At 47.4% G+C, this 15,654-nt stretch overlaps 1 protein-coding gene across 9 annotated transcripts; it reads right to left on the minus strand.

Moving 5' to 3' along the window:
- Window positions 1-655: 655 nt before the first annotated feature.
- Window positions 656-12,826, minus strand: LOC139766286 (venom protease-like). Of its 9 annotated transcripts, none has more exons than XM_071694728.1 (13): window positions 12,537-12,826; window positions 10,396-10,584; window positions 9,795-9,911; window positions 8,790-8,906; window positions 7,329-7,445; window positions 6,931-7,176; window positions 6,655-6,716; window positions 5,833-5,875; window positions 5,519-5,648; window positions 4,443-4,550; window positions 3,239-3,393; window positions 2,577-2,749; window positions 656-1,424 (listed from the first exon to the last, which is right to left on the minus strand). In XM_071694728.1, the coding sequence occupies exons 2-13, from the start codon at window positions 10,472-10,474 to the stop codon at window positions 1,245-1,247; spliced, it is 1,527 nt and encodes a 508-aa protein (XP_071550829.1). In that variant the 5' UTR covers window positions 10,475-10,584; window positions 12,537-12,826; the 3' UTR covers window positions 656-1,244. The 9 variants fall into 9 exon arrangements, with proteins under 9 accessions (XP_071550829.1, XP_071550828.1, XP_071550830.1 ...); XM_071694727.1 differs by having other exon boundaries at window positions 12,436-12,826; XM_071694729.1 differs by lacking the exon at window positions 12,537-12,826 and adding an exon at window positions 10,971-12,406.
- Window positions 12,827-15,654: the final 2,828 nt, after the last annotated feature.

The following is a 15,654-nucleotide window of genomic DNA, read 5'->3' on the forward strand; positions in this document are numbered from 1 at the left end:
TTCTCAGTCGTAGGAACCTTGGAAACAACATGTTGTTATAATTGCCACAACCTTGATCTTCTCCATCTATTCTTTCCTTATCTTTCTCCAGCAAAGTTTTCTGGTTTCATAAGCAGCTCCGTGGCCAAGCCGAGTTGAGGGTAAGGAACGTCTGTTTTATGAATTATGAACTACTTGGCTTCCATGTTTGTTTGCATTTGCTCTTTCTTTGACTATTACAGACATTCGTGGAAACCCTGAGGGATCTTCGTGGACTCCTTTGGTTCACTGGGGACCCGGCTGAAGAAGAAAACACTGACCTAACAGTAGAATATCTCCTGTATTCATGTAAGCACAGACTTCCTTCGTCTTCATCCATGTGTCCTCCATCAGACCTGAGCAAGATGGCCCTATTTATTTTACATCCGTCTTGAAGGAGTTGCCAGGTCTGTACTTGTATTATTCTTTTATCTCGTACCAGAGAGATGGAAGGGTATGGATAAGCCAAAACATAATGAAAACCAATTTAATCCATTGCACACGTAAATAACAAGAATAGGAATCTCCTGAAGAGATATGAGAATGAATGAAAATATTACTTTTTTTTTGTTTTTGTTCGAAAGTAATTTGTCTGCTGACGGTTCTGTCTCCATCAGGAGAGAGAGAGAGAGGAGAGAGAGAGAGAGAGAGAGAGAGAGAGAGAGAGAGAGAGAGAGAGAGAGAGAGAGAGAGAGAGAGAGAACCTTCAACCTCTCCGTCAGCTGGACGAGTCTCTGTTACCCTCTCATTATTCTGTTCCGCAGCGAGTCTTGGGCAATGGTATTTTTCGACGACGTTACAAATGATGAAAAGTAAATGACAGAGTGAGTCTTTCACGATGATGTCTTGGGGATGTCGGTCCTTTTTTTTTTTTTCTTCTGCGTTCGGCGATCAGAGAAATATCCTCAAAGATTATTGATTCCGGGGTCCAAGGACGGCGAGTCTGGGTTAACTCGAACTTATCATGTGGGCTCTTTAGTGATGACCAGAGGCTACATACACAGCTACACACCCATCCTGCCACACGACAGACAGAGTCCGAATTGTGGTTTAGATTCTATCTCTCTCTCTCTCTCTCTCTCTCTCTCTCTCTCTCTCTCTCTCTCTCTCTCGACGGTGTGGTACGGGACGTTGGATAGAGGAGCGAGTCTCATACCGCCACTGATCGACCAGAGTCATATGTCGGTAGCTCATACCATACACACACCAGTGGCCAAGGATCCTCTCTACTTCTTGGTGATGCCGTACACGACGCTGTCTATGAAGTCAATGTGATCGGCGACGCTGATGTAGAGACCCGGCAGGATGGAGATGCCGTTGCCCCTGCAGGAGACACCGCTGCCCACCACCCCGACCAGGAACCGTCGACCGTCTTTGTCTATGAAGAGCGGCCCGCCAGAGTCGCCCTGGGGATGGGGAACAACAGGTTTACAAATCTTGCCGTAACGCTATACGTTTTCTGGGCTCCACTTTTCCCTCATCTTCTGGTAGTGTGTAACAAAAAAGATTCCTATAGTAAAGTATAAGTTCATATATGACGATTTATTAATAGCTTTTCTAAAACTTGTATGAATGAACTAAGAGTATGTAATAGCATTTAGAATGACACTTCCGAGTGGCATTGAATATTCCAATAGCACAAATCACACGCAAGTCTCCCAGGGTTTCAAGAGCATCTTGGATCCTATAACTAAGTTCGTTGGTCGTTATCTTAAACCAAAATTTGTAAAGATATCTAAACACAACTTACAACTTTGGTAAAGAGGGCACAGGTAGACTTGAGGTAAATCTCGCGCGAATAATTGATAAACGGAAGAAATTGTTATTCTATCCGTGGACGAAAGATTTAGATAGAAATAGAAATACGGTGATGTCAAATGACTGACGACAACATTGTGATGCTAAGTGGACGGCGGTGTAACTCAGGGTTACATTACTGCGCACGGTGGCAATGGGACGCTATTGCAGTTTAATATCAGTTTGTTTGATATGTTGTGATTCAAGGACTCTGATGTCTAACTCACTATCAAATCATCGTTAGATCATAGGTTAGGTATCCGTACCATTGGGCAAAACCTACAAATACATTTGGGATGGGTTCTGCTATGATTATATACCTTTAAACGGAATGGTAAACGAAATTCGAATTCTGGATAAGGATGGCGCTGTGTAAGGACTGTAGTTCGGGATCTCAAACATAGATGGCGCCATAACATCTCAGTTGGTTTTCGTACAGTTACCAACAGGAGTGTGAAAGGGGGTCTTATTGTTCGTGACGACAGTTCTCATACGCTACAAACCTCAATTTCCTCTCTAAAATATCATTGATACGAATCAGTTGCTTGAGTATCCAACAAGTTAGTTGTACTCGAGGGACATGGACCTCTCAGTCACGTCTTGAACACTCAGCTCGCCGCCTCTCGTACTGAGGACCAAGCTACGCCTGGCTGAGATTCTGTCAGTGGATAGTGACACTAGATATAGCCACAGTTCTCGAACACAGTGGGAAGGGAGGGGTGGTTACAGTGTCGGGATGGACTACGCTGGGCGGTACTCACCTCACAAGCGTCCCGCTTTGGATGCGCCGCGCACATGACGTCACTCCCCTGCAGCAACTGCGGGTACCTCAGCTTGAGGTGATCCTCGAGATCTGAGCGCCGGTAGGTCTCCTCACATGCTCCAGGATCCACCAGTTCCAGCTCCTTCTCCTTCAGCCTGGATGAACGGTAGGCTGCGGCCAGAGCATGAACAGTGTCAGAACGAGGTATATAACCTTCAGACCGTATAGGCATATCTTCACTGAACGTAACAACAACAAAGCGGGATATAAAGCAGTAGTAGTAGGAAAGAGGTGAGGAATGGTACCCCATGCTGTCCAGGAGACACGAACGGAAGTCTGGTCTAAATACTAACGGACGAGCAGGACACACTATCCACAATGGTGAGGAGAGAGAGACACCAGGGTTCGACTACCTTAGATAAGAGATGTGTGAGAGACAAGGAATAAGAGAGAAGAAAAGGAAAATTAGAGAGGGTCGTCAGTCTTACAAAGTTCCATGCAAGAGAGAGAGAGAGAGAGAGAGAGAGAGAGAGAGAGAGAGAGAGAGAGAGAGAGAGAGAGAGAGAGAGAGAGAGAGAGAGACGTAGTCAAATTCTAACCACAAGAACAGCGACGGAGGGTAGGGAGGTATGACGAGTTCACATGGCTGGCAATACTGACTGGCATTATAAAGGCCGAAGCCAGCTGTGGTGACGATGGTCTTGGGTGGCGGACGCTGGACGGACAGGCAATACGGGAACACCACTTCGTTGAAGGCCATCGGCTTCACCGTCTGAATGAGCGCCACGTCGTTGTAGCGCACTGCAGACGCGGGGCTGAGAGGATGTTGAGGCGGGAAGGAGGTGTCAAGACGGAATTTGGTGAGAGGGGAATACAAACAGTTATATAATCCAGAGTGTAACGGCTAGACCCAATCTGACTACGTGTACCTGATGATCGCTGGAGACACAGTGGGTTCCGTATGACGGCACAGGGAAGATACTGACACTGAGGGAGATTGGGCACTGGGGACATAGAGAAAGGTATCGGCTGAGGACATGGAGAGGATTACGGTCGAAGGTAGGAGGCAGGTTGAGCGGTTGGTTCTTCTAAGACCCTACAAACACCCTCTCGCTGTCTGGAAGGCCCTAGACATTGGTGACGCGGTAATCAGGAAAGCGTAGGAGCAAGACGAAGAAAAAATTGAAGCAAGAAATGAGGTGCTGAAGAGAAGATGAGTTGTCAGGGAGGATCATAAGGTAGGTACTTACCCAGGGGTACAGACAGAGCGGGTAGACAGGAAAGGTGACTCCAAGATGGGTATACAAGACAGAGGTAAAGACGGGATGAACGAATGCAAGGAACAAGTCACGTGAGGTCTAGGGACAAGGAAGGGACTCGACTGCTAGAGTCGAGGACGCAGATCGTGGCGCGAGGACGCGAGATGAGGTGGAGGATAGAAATGTAGACAACCAGAGATAAAGAAAAAAGATGATAAGGGGAAAAAAAGAAGCAGGTTTGGCATAACAATGATGTCGAAAGCTCAAACAGAAAACGCACTTAAAAGCTGAGGATTTCAGATGAACATTTCAAAACAGGATGATTGGTACGTAAGATAAATAATCAGGATTGAAGACATCATTTCTAACTATAGGAACATTAGAGATAATCGTATCTCAAGCTGTACATTTCACAAGATTCATAAAACATATATTCTGTATCATGTATGACTCATGGAAATACCTTGCTCGCAGCTACTGTTAAAAAGGTAGGGTAATGGTTAATTAATCTATGAGAAGTTATGAGACACACACACACACACAATGTACTATCCTTCCTGTATGTCCAGCTCACACACTAACATACAGCCTCAGTCAACACTCACATAAACTCAGGATGAATGATGACCTTTTCCACCTCGTAGTCGACGGGTCTGGAGTTCTCCTCGTTGTCTTTGGCGAAGTCCAGTTCCCCCAGCCTCACCGTCCGCACCCTGTGGGACCACTGAGTTACAGAGATGAACAGGAGGACCACGGAGGCAAAACAACACAGTCAACGGAAGACCACAGGTATAACCAGAGGGTGTACCCTTGTGGTGATGGGATATTCCCAGGGGATCAAGGTCAAGTAGAGACACAGAGAGAAAGGGACCACTAGCCTATAGCCGGGACGACCATCGTGGTACAGAGACACAGCTAAATGGGCCATCCATGTGTACAAACGTAACTGGGAAGACTGTCTGTTTAAACCCAAAGCTAGGGGACCACTGGTCTTAAGGGATAAGCAAAGGGAAGACCAAGGCATAAGATGAAGCCAACAGGAGTTGAAAATGCAGTTAAGAGAACTGCCACGGTACACAGGCACAGCCATGAGGACGACTGTGCTATAGAAACATAGCTATGGGAGCCACACTTGTACTGAGGCAGTAGAGGGACCATTGTGGTATACGAACCCAGATAAAGGACCTCGAGGCAGGAGCAGGAGGGGACCACTTTGTCTAGGAGGGGCATAAGGGTATGAAGACAGCCTTAGGAACGACTGGTCTGCAGGAATACAACTATGGGGGACCAGGAGGGTACTGGCACACAGCCAAGGGGATGACTGAGTTCTCAAAAAAAAAGGAGAAAGAAGATCCTTTAGGACCATCACGGATGAAAGGACACAGCCAGAAGGATTATCCAGGTATAAACAAGGAGGAGGAGGAGGAGGAAGAGTAGATCATCTTCCAATAATGACATAGCTATGAGATGCATCAGTCTTTAGGGATACAGATCCAGCGGCATCTCAGGAGGTGGGTGAGGGGCACAGATAGGGCAAGAACTTAGTTCAGAGACATAGATAAGGGAACCCCCTCCCCCCAGGGAAACCACCGCGTGACACAGAGACACCCACCGTACAGAGACATAGGCCAGGAGGCGTCTATGATAAAGGAGAAACAGAAAACGACTGTTGAGGACGTACGGTTGCTTCGGATCGATGGCGCAGTGGGCCGCCGTCAGGAGGAAGCGGTCTGTGATGGGCGTCGCCCCGCAGAAGGTGTCGTGGACGCTGAGCTTATTAAACCTCGTCTCCAGCATCATGTTGACTTTCCCTGTTGGGGGTACAGTGGTCCTGTCTGATTCTGCGAAGGATCCTCCACACATCGTGATGGTGTCAGTCATGGGTCAAAGTTTGTGAAACAAATGTTGGAATGACATGATTGATATCTGAAGTTACCTGCCCGTGCTGTGGGAGGCTAGGGGCCACAGAGCACAGCATAAGGATGGGGACATTACCTGGTATCATCATTAACACGCCCGACTTGTCGCCCGTCGCATCCTGTCAATGTGAAGGGGACAATAGTGAACCTTCGCGTCAAAGCAGGAAGCGCTAGCAATAACATTTTCTTGGTGTATAACTTTGAAAGAACAGGCCACTAAGAACTCAGATTGTGACGACTGCAGGTGAAAAAAAAAGTTGAATCATTCATATGCAGTATTCCTAAATATTGGATGTGTTTCCTTTAGTTACTGTCACGATTTATTCCTAAACATTGGATGTGTTTCTTTAGTTACTGTCACGATTTATTCCTAAATATTGGATGTGTTTCCTTTAGTTACTGTCACGATTTATCACTAAACATTGGATGTGTTTCCTTTAGTTACTGTCACGATTTATTCCTAGACATTTGATGTGTTTCCTTTAGTTATTGTCACGATTCATTTGTTTGCTTTTAATGTAGTTTCATAGCCAAATAAATCAATAAGAAAGGCACATATCTACTTTTCAACCAAGGCTTAACCAGCCTAGACTACTTAAATTCCTACGAGACATATAACAGCCACTTTATAAGAGAGAAATATAATGACATCTGAGGTTTCTCTACTAACCAAAGCGATTCTGAAAATTCTGTATCATTCTTCAAATTCTGTCAGATGGTATTCTTGATACATACCTCACGACATGGACGGTTCGTCTACACCAAATGTTTTGAAAGAGACACGTCAGAATGATCATGTTTACTCTACACGACTTCCTACCATCACTAAAAATGATTGGTAAAGTCGTTTGCAAGTGGCCGACACAAATGAGAGATAACTGAACATGTTTCTCTTTACCTGAGCCGTCCTGGTTCCGCTGTTGATCACGCCTCCGGCAGGTGGGTATCCTTGTCCACACACTGAGGAAATACTTGGTGTCAGGTTCGTTTTCATCATCATCATCATCGTCATCATTCTCTCTCTCTCTCCTCTCTCTCTCTCTCTCTCTCTCTCTCTCTCTCTCTCTCTCCAGTCAGTATGACCAAACATACCCATCATTTCCGTCCGTGAGAAATGACGAGACAGAGATTCATCCAAGATATACCAGTTTCCAGTTGTCCTCCACAAACCTACCAAATCCAGGGTTGGTGATGGTTTGCACCTGTGTACCAGGCACGACAGGACGACCAGGGACGTCGGCAGTGGAGCCTGGTGGACGATCAGACGTGTTGAAGACTCTGACGTCCACAAGAAATGCAGTTTGATCACATGCGTCGCAGGAGCGGGGGCAGGTGGCCACCATTTGCTCCCGCTGGGTCGCACAAGCGCCTTGCTTGGCCCACGCAGCACACTCTGCTCTCCGGTCGACGCACTCGGGACCTGTGTGATGCACCTAGAGTGGACATGACAGCCAGAGAGAGCAGTAACTAACACCGACTGTGTCTCAACTGTGTCACTATAACCAGCAGCAAACAAACATGGGAGCCACAGACTTGAGTTCGAAGGTCCCCAGACAACGGAGGAAGTCTCACCACCACACAAGTTACAGCTGACGCGGCAGTTCTCCTGCATGTACTGAGGGCGGGTCAGGCACCAGCCCGTGGCCGCCCACCGCCCACACATTGCGACCTTGTCATCACACCCGCCTCCTGCAGGAGGAAACCGAGCAGGGTATGAAATTACATTTGTTTTGCATCAGATAAAGTTGTCATATTTTTTTGTCAGATGTCAAGTTGTGAGACCAAATGGTTAGTTGATTAAGGGATTGGACTTTGTAGATTAAGGTATGAGACACACACACACACACACACACACACACACACACACACACACACACACACAGACACGCACGAACACAGAGGGATAAAGAAGATGGACAACGGGTCTTGACTGATGCAGAGCTAAGCAGGGATAAAGGACCACTGACAGAGTAATGCAGTACATTAGTCATTCCACCCGGACGGAAGGCGCACCATCGGAGCGTTGACTAAGGCACGATACATCGAGCTCAGCGCATGAAAGCAAACATGGGAAACATAGAAAGAAGAGCGGGCGTGAAGCTGGTCGAATCTTCACGTCAGGATTTAGCTAACGAGTGACTTAGGGCAACACTAGAAGGGTTAGTCATGCGGGAGGTTAACAGACGTTCGTCGATGATGCCAATGACGAATTTTGAAATGGAGAGAAAAAGAAAAGTATTCCAACAAAAGAAGAAAATATAATAAAGAGAGAAAAAAAAAGGTAACATAATTTCTAGAGGCTACAGACACGAGAAAGAACATTTATGAGATGAAGTAGAAAAAAAAAAAAAAACAGTGGGAGACGAGGTTCCTGAAGGTGTGTGTGAAATGGACTCTCCAGTGTCGACATAATATTACCTCTGTAAAGTCTTTAAGGAAGTACAGTGTATGTTGTTGGTTATGAGAACTACAGATGAGTATCTGGATAAGAAAATGTTCAATATATAGTTCACAATTTATATTAGACCTGAAGTAGATGTTCATATCATGTTTTCGGTTAACCTCTTGCCCGTAGGACACAAAGATCTAGTAGAGAAGGTCAAGAGGAGTGCAACAAGAATACTACCTATGATAGGAAGAGGCAATAGACATGCCCAATATCTAAGAGATGAAATGAAAGGAACAGTCTGAGAGTATGGTAAATTAACTCATATCTTTAAAGCACGTAAGAGGATGAACAAGTAAAGACAATAACAAGAAACTTTTTGGAAAAGGTGTAAAACGAGTGTTCCCACAGTGCCCAGAACTGTGGCTGACTAGGAAGGAGGAAAGCAGCTAACGAGTCTCTATGATCGTTAACAGGACTGAGACGCTGAAAGAGAAACAAAAGATGGGAGATAAAGTGTGAGGGATGTGGCCGCTGGAGGGGGTCGTACCCTCCCTCTCTTTCTCTCTATGAAAGCAGGTAATTACGACATGGTAATTACAAGCAGATGCATGATAACATAGTAAGGAGGTCTAGGAGTGTCTCACCACCACACAAGTTACAGCTGACACGGCAGTTCTCCTGCATGTACTGAGGGCGGGTCAGGCACCAGCCCGTGGCCGCCCACCGCTCACACATTATGACGTGGTCCTCACAACCGCCTCCTGCAGGAGGATGCCAAATATATATATATATATATACACACACACACACACACACATATATATATATATATATATATATATATATATATATATATACACATGTGTGTGTGTGTGTGTATGAATTTCCGCTGGAGAATCGAACCCAGGTCACTGAGAGTGGTCGGCGGACAGCTCTCCCCCATGGACCACCGATGAACTATAAGCTCTCTCTCCTCACCTCCTGCAGCAGCATTAGATCCCTAGTCCCACACTCAGAAATAGAAAAAGATAGAAGACAATATGCGTGTAGGTCCCGACCCATATGGGCTGCCATGAGACTATTTGTGAGGCCACGCAGCCTCACGAGTGAGAAATGTGAGTTGACAGGGGATGCATGTAGCGAACAGCAACGGGAGAACAGAACACATCAGGGTTAGCTTAATTGATCACATGACAATGGCTAGTTGGATGGACCCCGACGAAAGTGAGATGGGATGAACAGGAGGAGAAGAACTTGACAGAAAATTGACAGAGAAGTCAGAAAAGAAGACGAAAGGTCGTGCCCATTTCCAAGATGGGAGATAGAGAAATTACATCGTATTCCGGTCGAATATCTGCGACGAACGCCATTTGTAACTAAGGTTCAATGGATAGTTATTTGAAAAGAAAAAAAAAAATGCCAACATGAAAAGCAACATGAGAGAAAACTGGTATTGGGTAAATAATCTTCCAGTACTCTATGACAGAGTGAGCTCTGTCGCAATGACAAGTTGTAGTGAAAAGAAAGTTCGATAGACGGGTTCTTACGAGTGTCAAACTCCCTCCCTCCCTCTCTATCATTGAAGAACAATGAGTAAATTTACAGAATTTGATTGCTGACTAGTAAGGAGGAGCCTGGGAGAGTCTCACCACCACACCAGTTGCAGCTGACGGGGCAGGTCTCATGCATGTACTGAGGGCGGGACTGACACCAGCCTGTGGCCGCCCACCGCCCACACGTTGAGGCGAGGTCCTCACAGCCGCCAACTGCAGGAGAATATCAAGAACATCGTGGAAGACCTCCACGAACTCGAAGAATATCGTGGAAGACCTCCACGAACTCGAAGATACACATAATGACACATTAGTAACTGGGTTCACACATTCTGTCAATAATACGGGGTGTCTCTGTCTCCTTCATGAGACCCGATCTAGAGGGCACAATAGATCATATTCAGGAACTGGTTTACTGAGAGGATCTCATCTGCATAAGACGAGCATAATGAAGAGCAATAACATTATCAAACCATAGCTTGACTTTCGTATCTATAATAAGGAGGAGAGCCCAGGTTCTTCCCCATTCAAGTCTTCTCATTCTGGCTACCATATCACCTTAGGTCTCTTCCTGGGAACCAACTTGATATACTTAATTAACATACTTAAGACACCTACCACACGACACTTATGTGAGTATGTAAGGTTGAAATAAGATAATGAGAAGAGACGAAACAGCCAACTCTGACAGACTCACTCGTGTGGGTGTGTGTGGTCGTACAGCAAACGACCATCACCACAGCCGCGGACCACGACACACCTCGAACCCCTGACATCACGAAGGTAGGACGACGACCCGGACCTCACGTGATGTAACTGGGTGACGTCACTGGTCACGGGCGAGACGTTCTTGCGTCGATGGTCACCTGATGTCTCTCGCTGACTTCTGTGGGAGGTGAGGGGCAAGACATCAGCCTTGTGTTCAGAGAGACATTGTTGACGTAACTGGGTAATATGCTAATGTCCTCAAACCTCCATAGTAGTGTGTATGTATGTAATCAATTACGTATCTGCAGTTACCTATTTGTATACGGCACGGGGAGGGTGTTTTACACTCATGGGGCCCCAGCTCTTGTTTCCTCTCTACTGTGATGCATTTTCTTAGATTTATGCATGTGTGTGTGTGTGTGTGTGTGTGTGTGTGTGTGTGTGTCGTGCTCTTTAGACACGTCCAGTAATGTTTTTTTTCTTTCTTTTTTTTTTTTTTTTTGCCCGAAGCGGTTAGACTATTTCCGGGGATATGATCAACTTGCTCAACACTTCTCAGTTTACCTGAACCTTTTCTCATGTACGTTCATCGTTCTTCATCATAATGTTCTTGGAGTATTATGACTCTTTTCTTAACCTCTTGAACATAGTACGGGATGACCCTTCCTCAAGATGGCTTAACCCTTGACCTGACCCTTGAATATCGAAGGGTAATGAGAGGACCTCAAACACATCTCGATGAGGCAAGAGACGACCACATTCTCTGCGCCTCTCCTCACACCACCTGCAGAGGTTCGGTCGGGGGCACACCATCCCCCGACCACCACAGCGCACCACACACGCCTGCTGCACCAGGCAGGGACACCACCGTCCGCCAGTGTGCTCCTCACCCTGCCACCTCATCAGTACAGCAGGAGGCTTTGAGGAACCTGTCTCCACCGTGTCGGCCGGGTCTGACCTTGGGGGAATACCACTCGGACATTCTGATGACGCAACGCTACACGGAATTAAATGCCCTCTTTTTTTTCCCCCCTCTTCTAGTAGATAGGTCTGGGCTTGTGGGGTTTTACGACAGCAGAATGTAATGTCAGTAATCCTGAAACGCGGAAGGTGTCAGATGGTTTCTAGGCATCACTTCAACACTCGTATGTCAGGTGGGTGAAACTGCCCCTGGGTTACTGCTGTCTACAGCTTACCGACAAGGATAATGCGCATTTTTTCGTTTTCCAATCGCGTGAGTTCCGTTAACTGTCCTCCTCACGTACTCCCGTGTAAGTCCCTCCGTCTTCAGCACCTCCAACCCAGGGTCTCCACGTCCTCAACACCGTCAGTCCTGGTACCCCCTGTCCTCACCACCAGCACTCCAGGGTCACGCAGTCCTCACCACCACCACCACCACCAACCAGCCCAGGTCTCCCTGTCCTCGCCTGACGTGTTCCTCTGTCCACTGGCGTCTTCCTGTTCCTTCCTCTGTCTCGACGAACCTCAAATCTACCAATATGACACTGTTTATCATCCCAATTTCCTGGATTAACATCATTTCTGTTTGGATATTGAAAGACAAATGCTTTTAACCCGAGTCGCTATGGTTTGTCTTCAAACTATGTAAGATTCCGTATGTATATTGTTACGTTTTGTTTTCTTTGCTCTTTAAAATGGATGCCCGATCGCTGAGCCACTACTGAAAAAAACCTTTGTTCAGCTTGTTCAATTGCAACACCCTTTTTTTTTTCTTCTTCTTCTCGTCCATCATGTGTTACTGAACAAAGGTGAGCAAAGTCATTAAGCGTTGGGCGGGATGGGACGAAAAAACCACTGGTCATATTCGGATACTTTATTCCCATTTTGATACCTGAGTGCGTCTCCTGTGGCTGCAGGAGGGAAGAGGGGCTCCTCAGTGGTGGGACGTGGCACCGACATACGTAATACACTAACGGAATGATCAGTTGATTCACTATTCCCCTCCCCCACCCCCTCTGCCACTACCTGCGGAGATCCTGCCGCCACTAACACAACACATGCCACTTACCCTCCAACGACACACAATGTGTTACAACCCTCCACCACACATCGGCCACGTCCTCCACGCCTGTGACCATCAACATAACACAACCTCTCTCGTATCCACACCTGGAGTGGAGGGAGGACCCACACAGTGCTCACTCCTCACCACCGTCGTGAGCAACACTGGTCGAGCGTGGATACCTCCTGCCCTCCCAGTACGTTCGGTTCGTGGTTCTCCAAAACTCGACATCCGGAGTCATCGCCACACACGGACCTCACCGCCGAGCAGAAATGGCCGCACCCGAGATAAAAGAAACCTCCCGCGATTGTGTGGGGTTGGTCACCTTAGGTCATCCTCACATTCCGTGCGTTGACAAAAATAGTCAAGATGAGGAGCAACTCGCTCTGTGTGTGTGTGTGTGTGTGTGTGTGGTGCATGAGACTTAAAGAAACTTGAGCTATATACAGTGACGTTCTGGGAATCAGGTACTGGTGTTGGGGGACGGGAGGAAGAGGAGGAGGAGAGGTGGGGTGGGGTAATGGGATGCTTGGGACTTGTGGGAGGCGGGAGGGATGGGGGTTGAGCCTTGGGGCGTATTGGGGGGGGTGAGGTAAGTAAGGGTGCTTGGGGACTTGTGGCAGGTGTGGGCAGAGCCTGGGTGGGGAAGGGGGGGAAGATGGGGCAGGCCGCGAGGTGGCGGTAAACTGATGTCTCTCTCCCTCACAGAAGGAGGAAGTGGAGTACGTGTTTTACGTTGACTGTCGGAAAGTGGCGTTTAAACTGCTCTAGTTCCGCTAGTGTCTAGCCGTTCTTCCTGGATCATTTTCTTTCTTCTTCTTCATCTTTTTTTATCTCCTTGCTAGGAGGAGGAGGGGGCGACTTCTGTCTTCCCACCTCCCCTGGGAAGACCTAATCCTCTTCCACCAGTCATGGGTGGAGCGTTTTTTCCAATTTCGAGCCATTAAGGCAGCAGGGACCAATGTTGTCCACATATTGGACACAACGTAGATTCTCTGCTCGTATACGTCTGAAAGACAGTCAAAAATGCAACTCTTAGAAGAAACTTTGGATGAGATCGATTTAAACCACCATGCACGAGCAGGGTACAGGACTCGGTCATAGTAAGAAACATAGACACCCAGGCATGATGTTTATCAATGAGTCTGTCAACGAGCGATGCAGAGAACCAGCTCAACGTCGGTCAGTTTTGCAAGATGGCAAAGACCGTGGACATGCCAGACTAGACGTAGGGAACAGAACCCTCGTGGTTACAATGACAGAGGCAGATTCACCGCACGTACAGATACACAGACCAACAGCAGCATAAAACAATTGGCAATAAGCATGCACACATGCGTGTAACACAACAGGACGCAGAAAACAGACCACAAGCTGCATGTGAGATAGGGCGTAGTGGCATATTCCAAGCAAGGTCCTTAGATCGGCCGAACTCTGATCATAGAGATAAGCTGTCTGCACATAGAGGTCTAGCCACAATGAGGAGACAAAACGAAACCCAAAGCAGGGAGCTCAATCCTGGCTACAGTCACAGTCACATGCAGGGATAGAACTAAGATACAGTTAAGATACAGACGCCCCTCACAAGCAGGAGGCAAACTGCACTCAGCCGCGAGGCATAGCGATGGCCTCAGACGAGAGAAAAGAGACAGTCAGTCAAGGTAGAGAGGTAGGTTAAGACAGCAGGCATCATCAGGCCCCAGGCAAGGTAGGGAGAGAGGACATTAGTGGCAGTCAAGGGTGGACCACAAGCAGGAGAGGATGGGAGGAGGCTAGAAACACGGTTAGAGGCAGGGTCCAGGTTAGGGTAGGAGGGTGCAACTCCGGCAGGGGTCAGAGTCAGGTCAGAAGAAGGGTAGGGAATGACACAGGCTGGGAGGAGGATAGAGTCAGGTCTCGATCATGTGAAGGAAGCAAGATCCCAACAAGGATGAGATCCTGACCAGGTGAACCACGATGGTAGTCCAAGGGGCGTCGACCACAGCAGGAGGAGTAGGACGGGTCGAGGGCGACGTGGACGTGCGGCGAGGCAACTTTTTACACCTAACTCCTGCCGGTCACAACCTGAGCCTCCAGGGGGTTGGGGAAAGTCCCAGTGGACATCCCTCCCACTGTCAGTCCCTCCAACTCCCTCCCTCTTCTCTTCCTTCCACTCCCTCCCTTTTCTCTTCCTTCCACTCCCTCCCTGTACTCTTCCTTCCGCTCCATCCCTATTCTCTTCCCTCCACTCCCTCCCTCGTCTCTTCACTCCCTCCCTCTTCTCTTCCTTCTACTCCCTCCCTCTTCTCTTCCCTCCACTTCCCCCCTCTTCTCTTCCCTCCACTCCCTCCCTCTTCTCTTCCCTCCACTCCCTCCCTCGTTCTCTTCCCTCCACTCCATCCTTCTTTTCTTCCCTTCATTCCCTCCCTCTTCTCTAAACACCACCACAACCACACTACCACAAACAACGTTCTGTCATGCAAGTGTTCTCTCCATCTTTGTCTCAATTTGATTCTCATGATATGAGTGAATGAGAGAGATGCCTGCATGACAGAGATGCCTGCATGACAGGGATGCTTGCATGACAGAGGTGCGCCTGCATAACAGAGATGCCTGTGAGACAGAGGTGCTTGCATGATAGACGTGTTTGCATGACAGAGGTGCCTGCGTGACAGAGATGCATGACAGAGATGCCTATGTTTCTCAGTGAGCCAAGCCACTATGCATGACAGATGAGGTGGGTGGGCGATGCGCCCTTGATAAATAGGTTTGTGTGTTTGTGTTGCCGCTTCTCTGATTATCATGTGTGTGTGTGTTTCGATTTCTGACTAGTTCCTCGTCTTAAGCTTATGATCATCATTTAATCCAACTTATAAACAAAAATGATACATTAAGACTATATATATATATATATATATATATATATATATATATATATATATATATATATAAATGGATTTTGTGGCATAAGAATGATCCTCCGCTACCTCGCTACCGCGGGAAACGGCGATCAAGTCCTAGAAGGGAGGGGAAAAAAAAATATAATGATCCATAGAGTTATATATTCTAGTCTTCCTGGAATATCCCTCGTGAGGTTTAAACCAGTGAGGCCTGACCCTCACAAAGTTGCAGGGTAAGTTGGTTCTCCTGACGGCGCGTTCTGGTGGAAAATCCCCACACACACACAGCCGGTCGTGGCTGCGTCACAGCCCAGCACACTCTTGCGTCACAAATCACCAGACGCAT

The sequence above is a fragment of the Panulirus ornatus genome, chromosome 57, assembly GCF_036320965.1.
Source record: "Panulirus ornatus isolate Po-2019 chromosome 57, ASM3632096v1, whole genome shotgun sequence".
Lineage (NCBI taxonomy): Eukaryota > Metazoa > Arthropoda > Malacostraca > Decapoda > Palinuridae > Panulirus > Panulirus ornatus.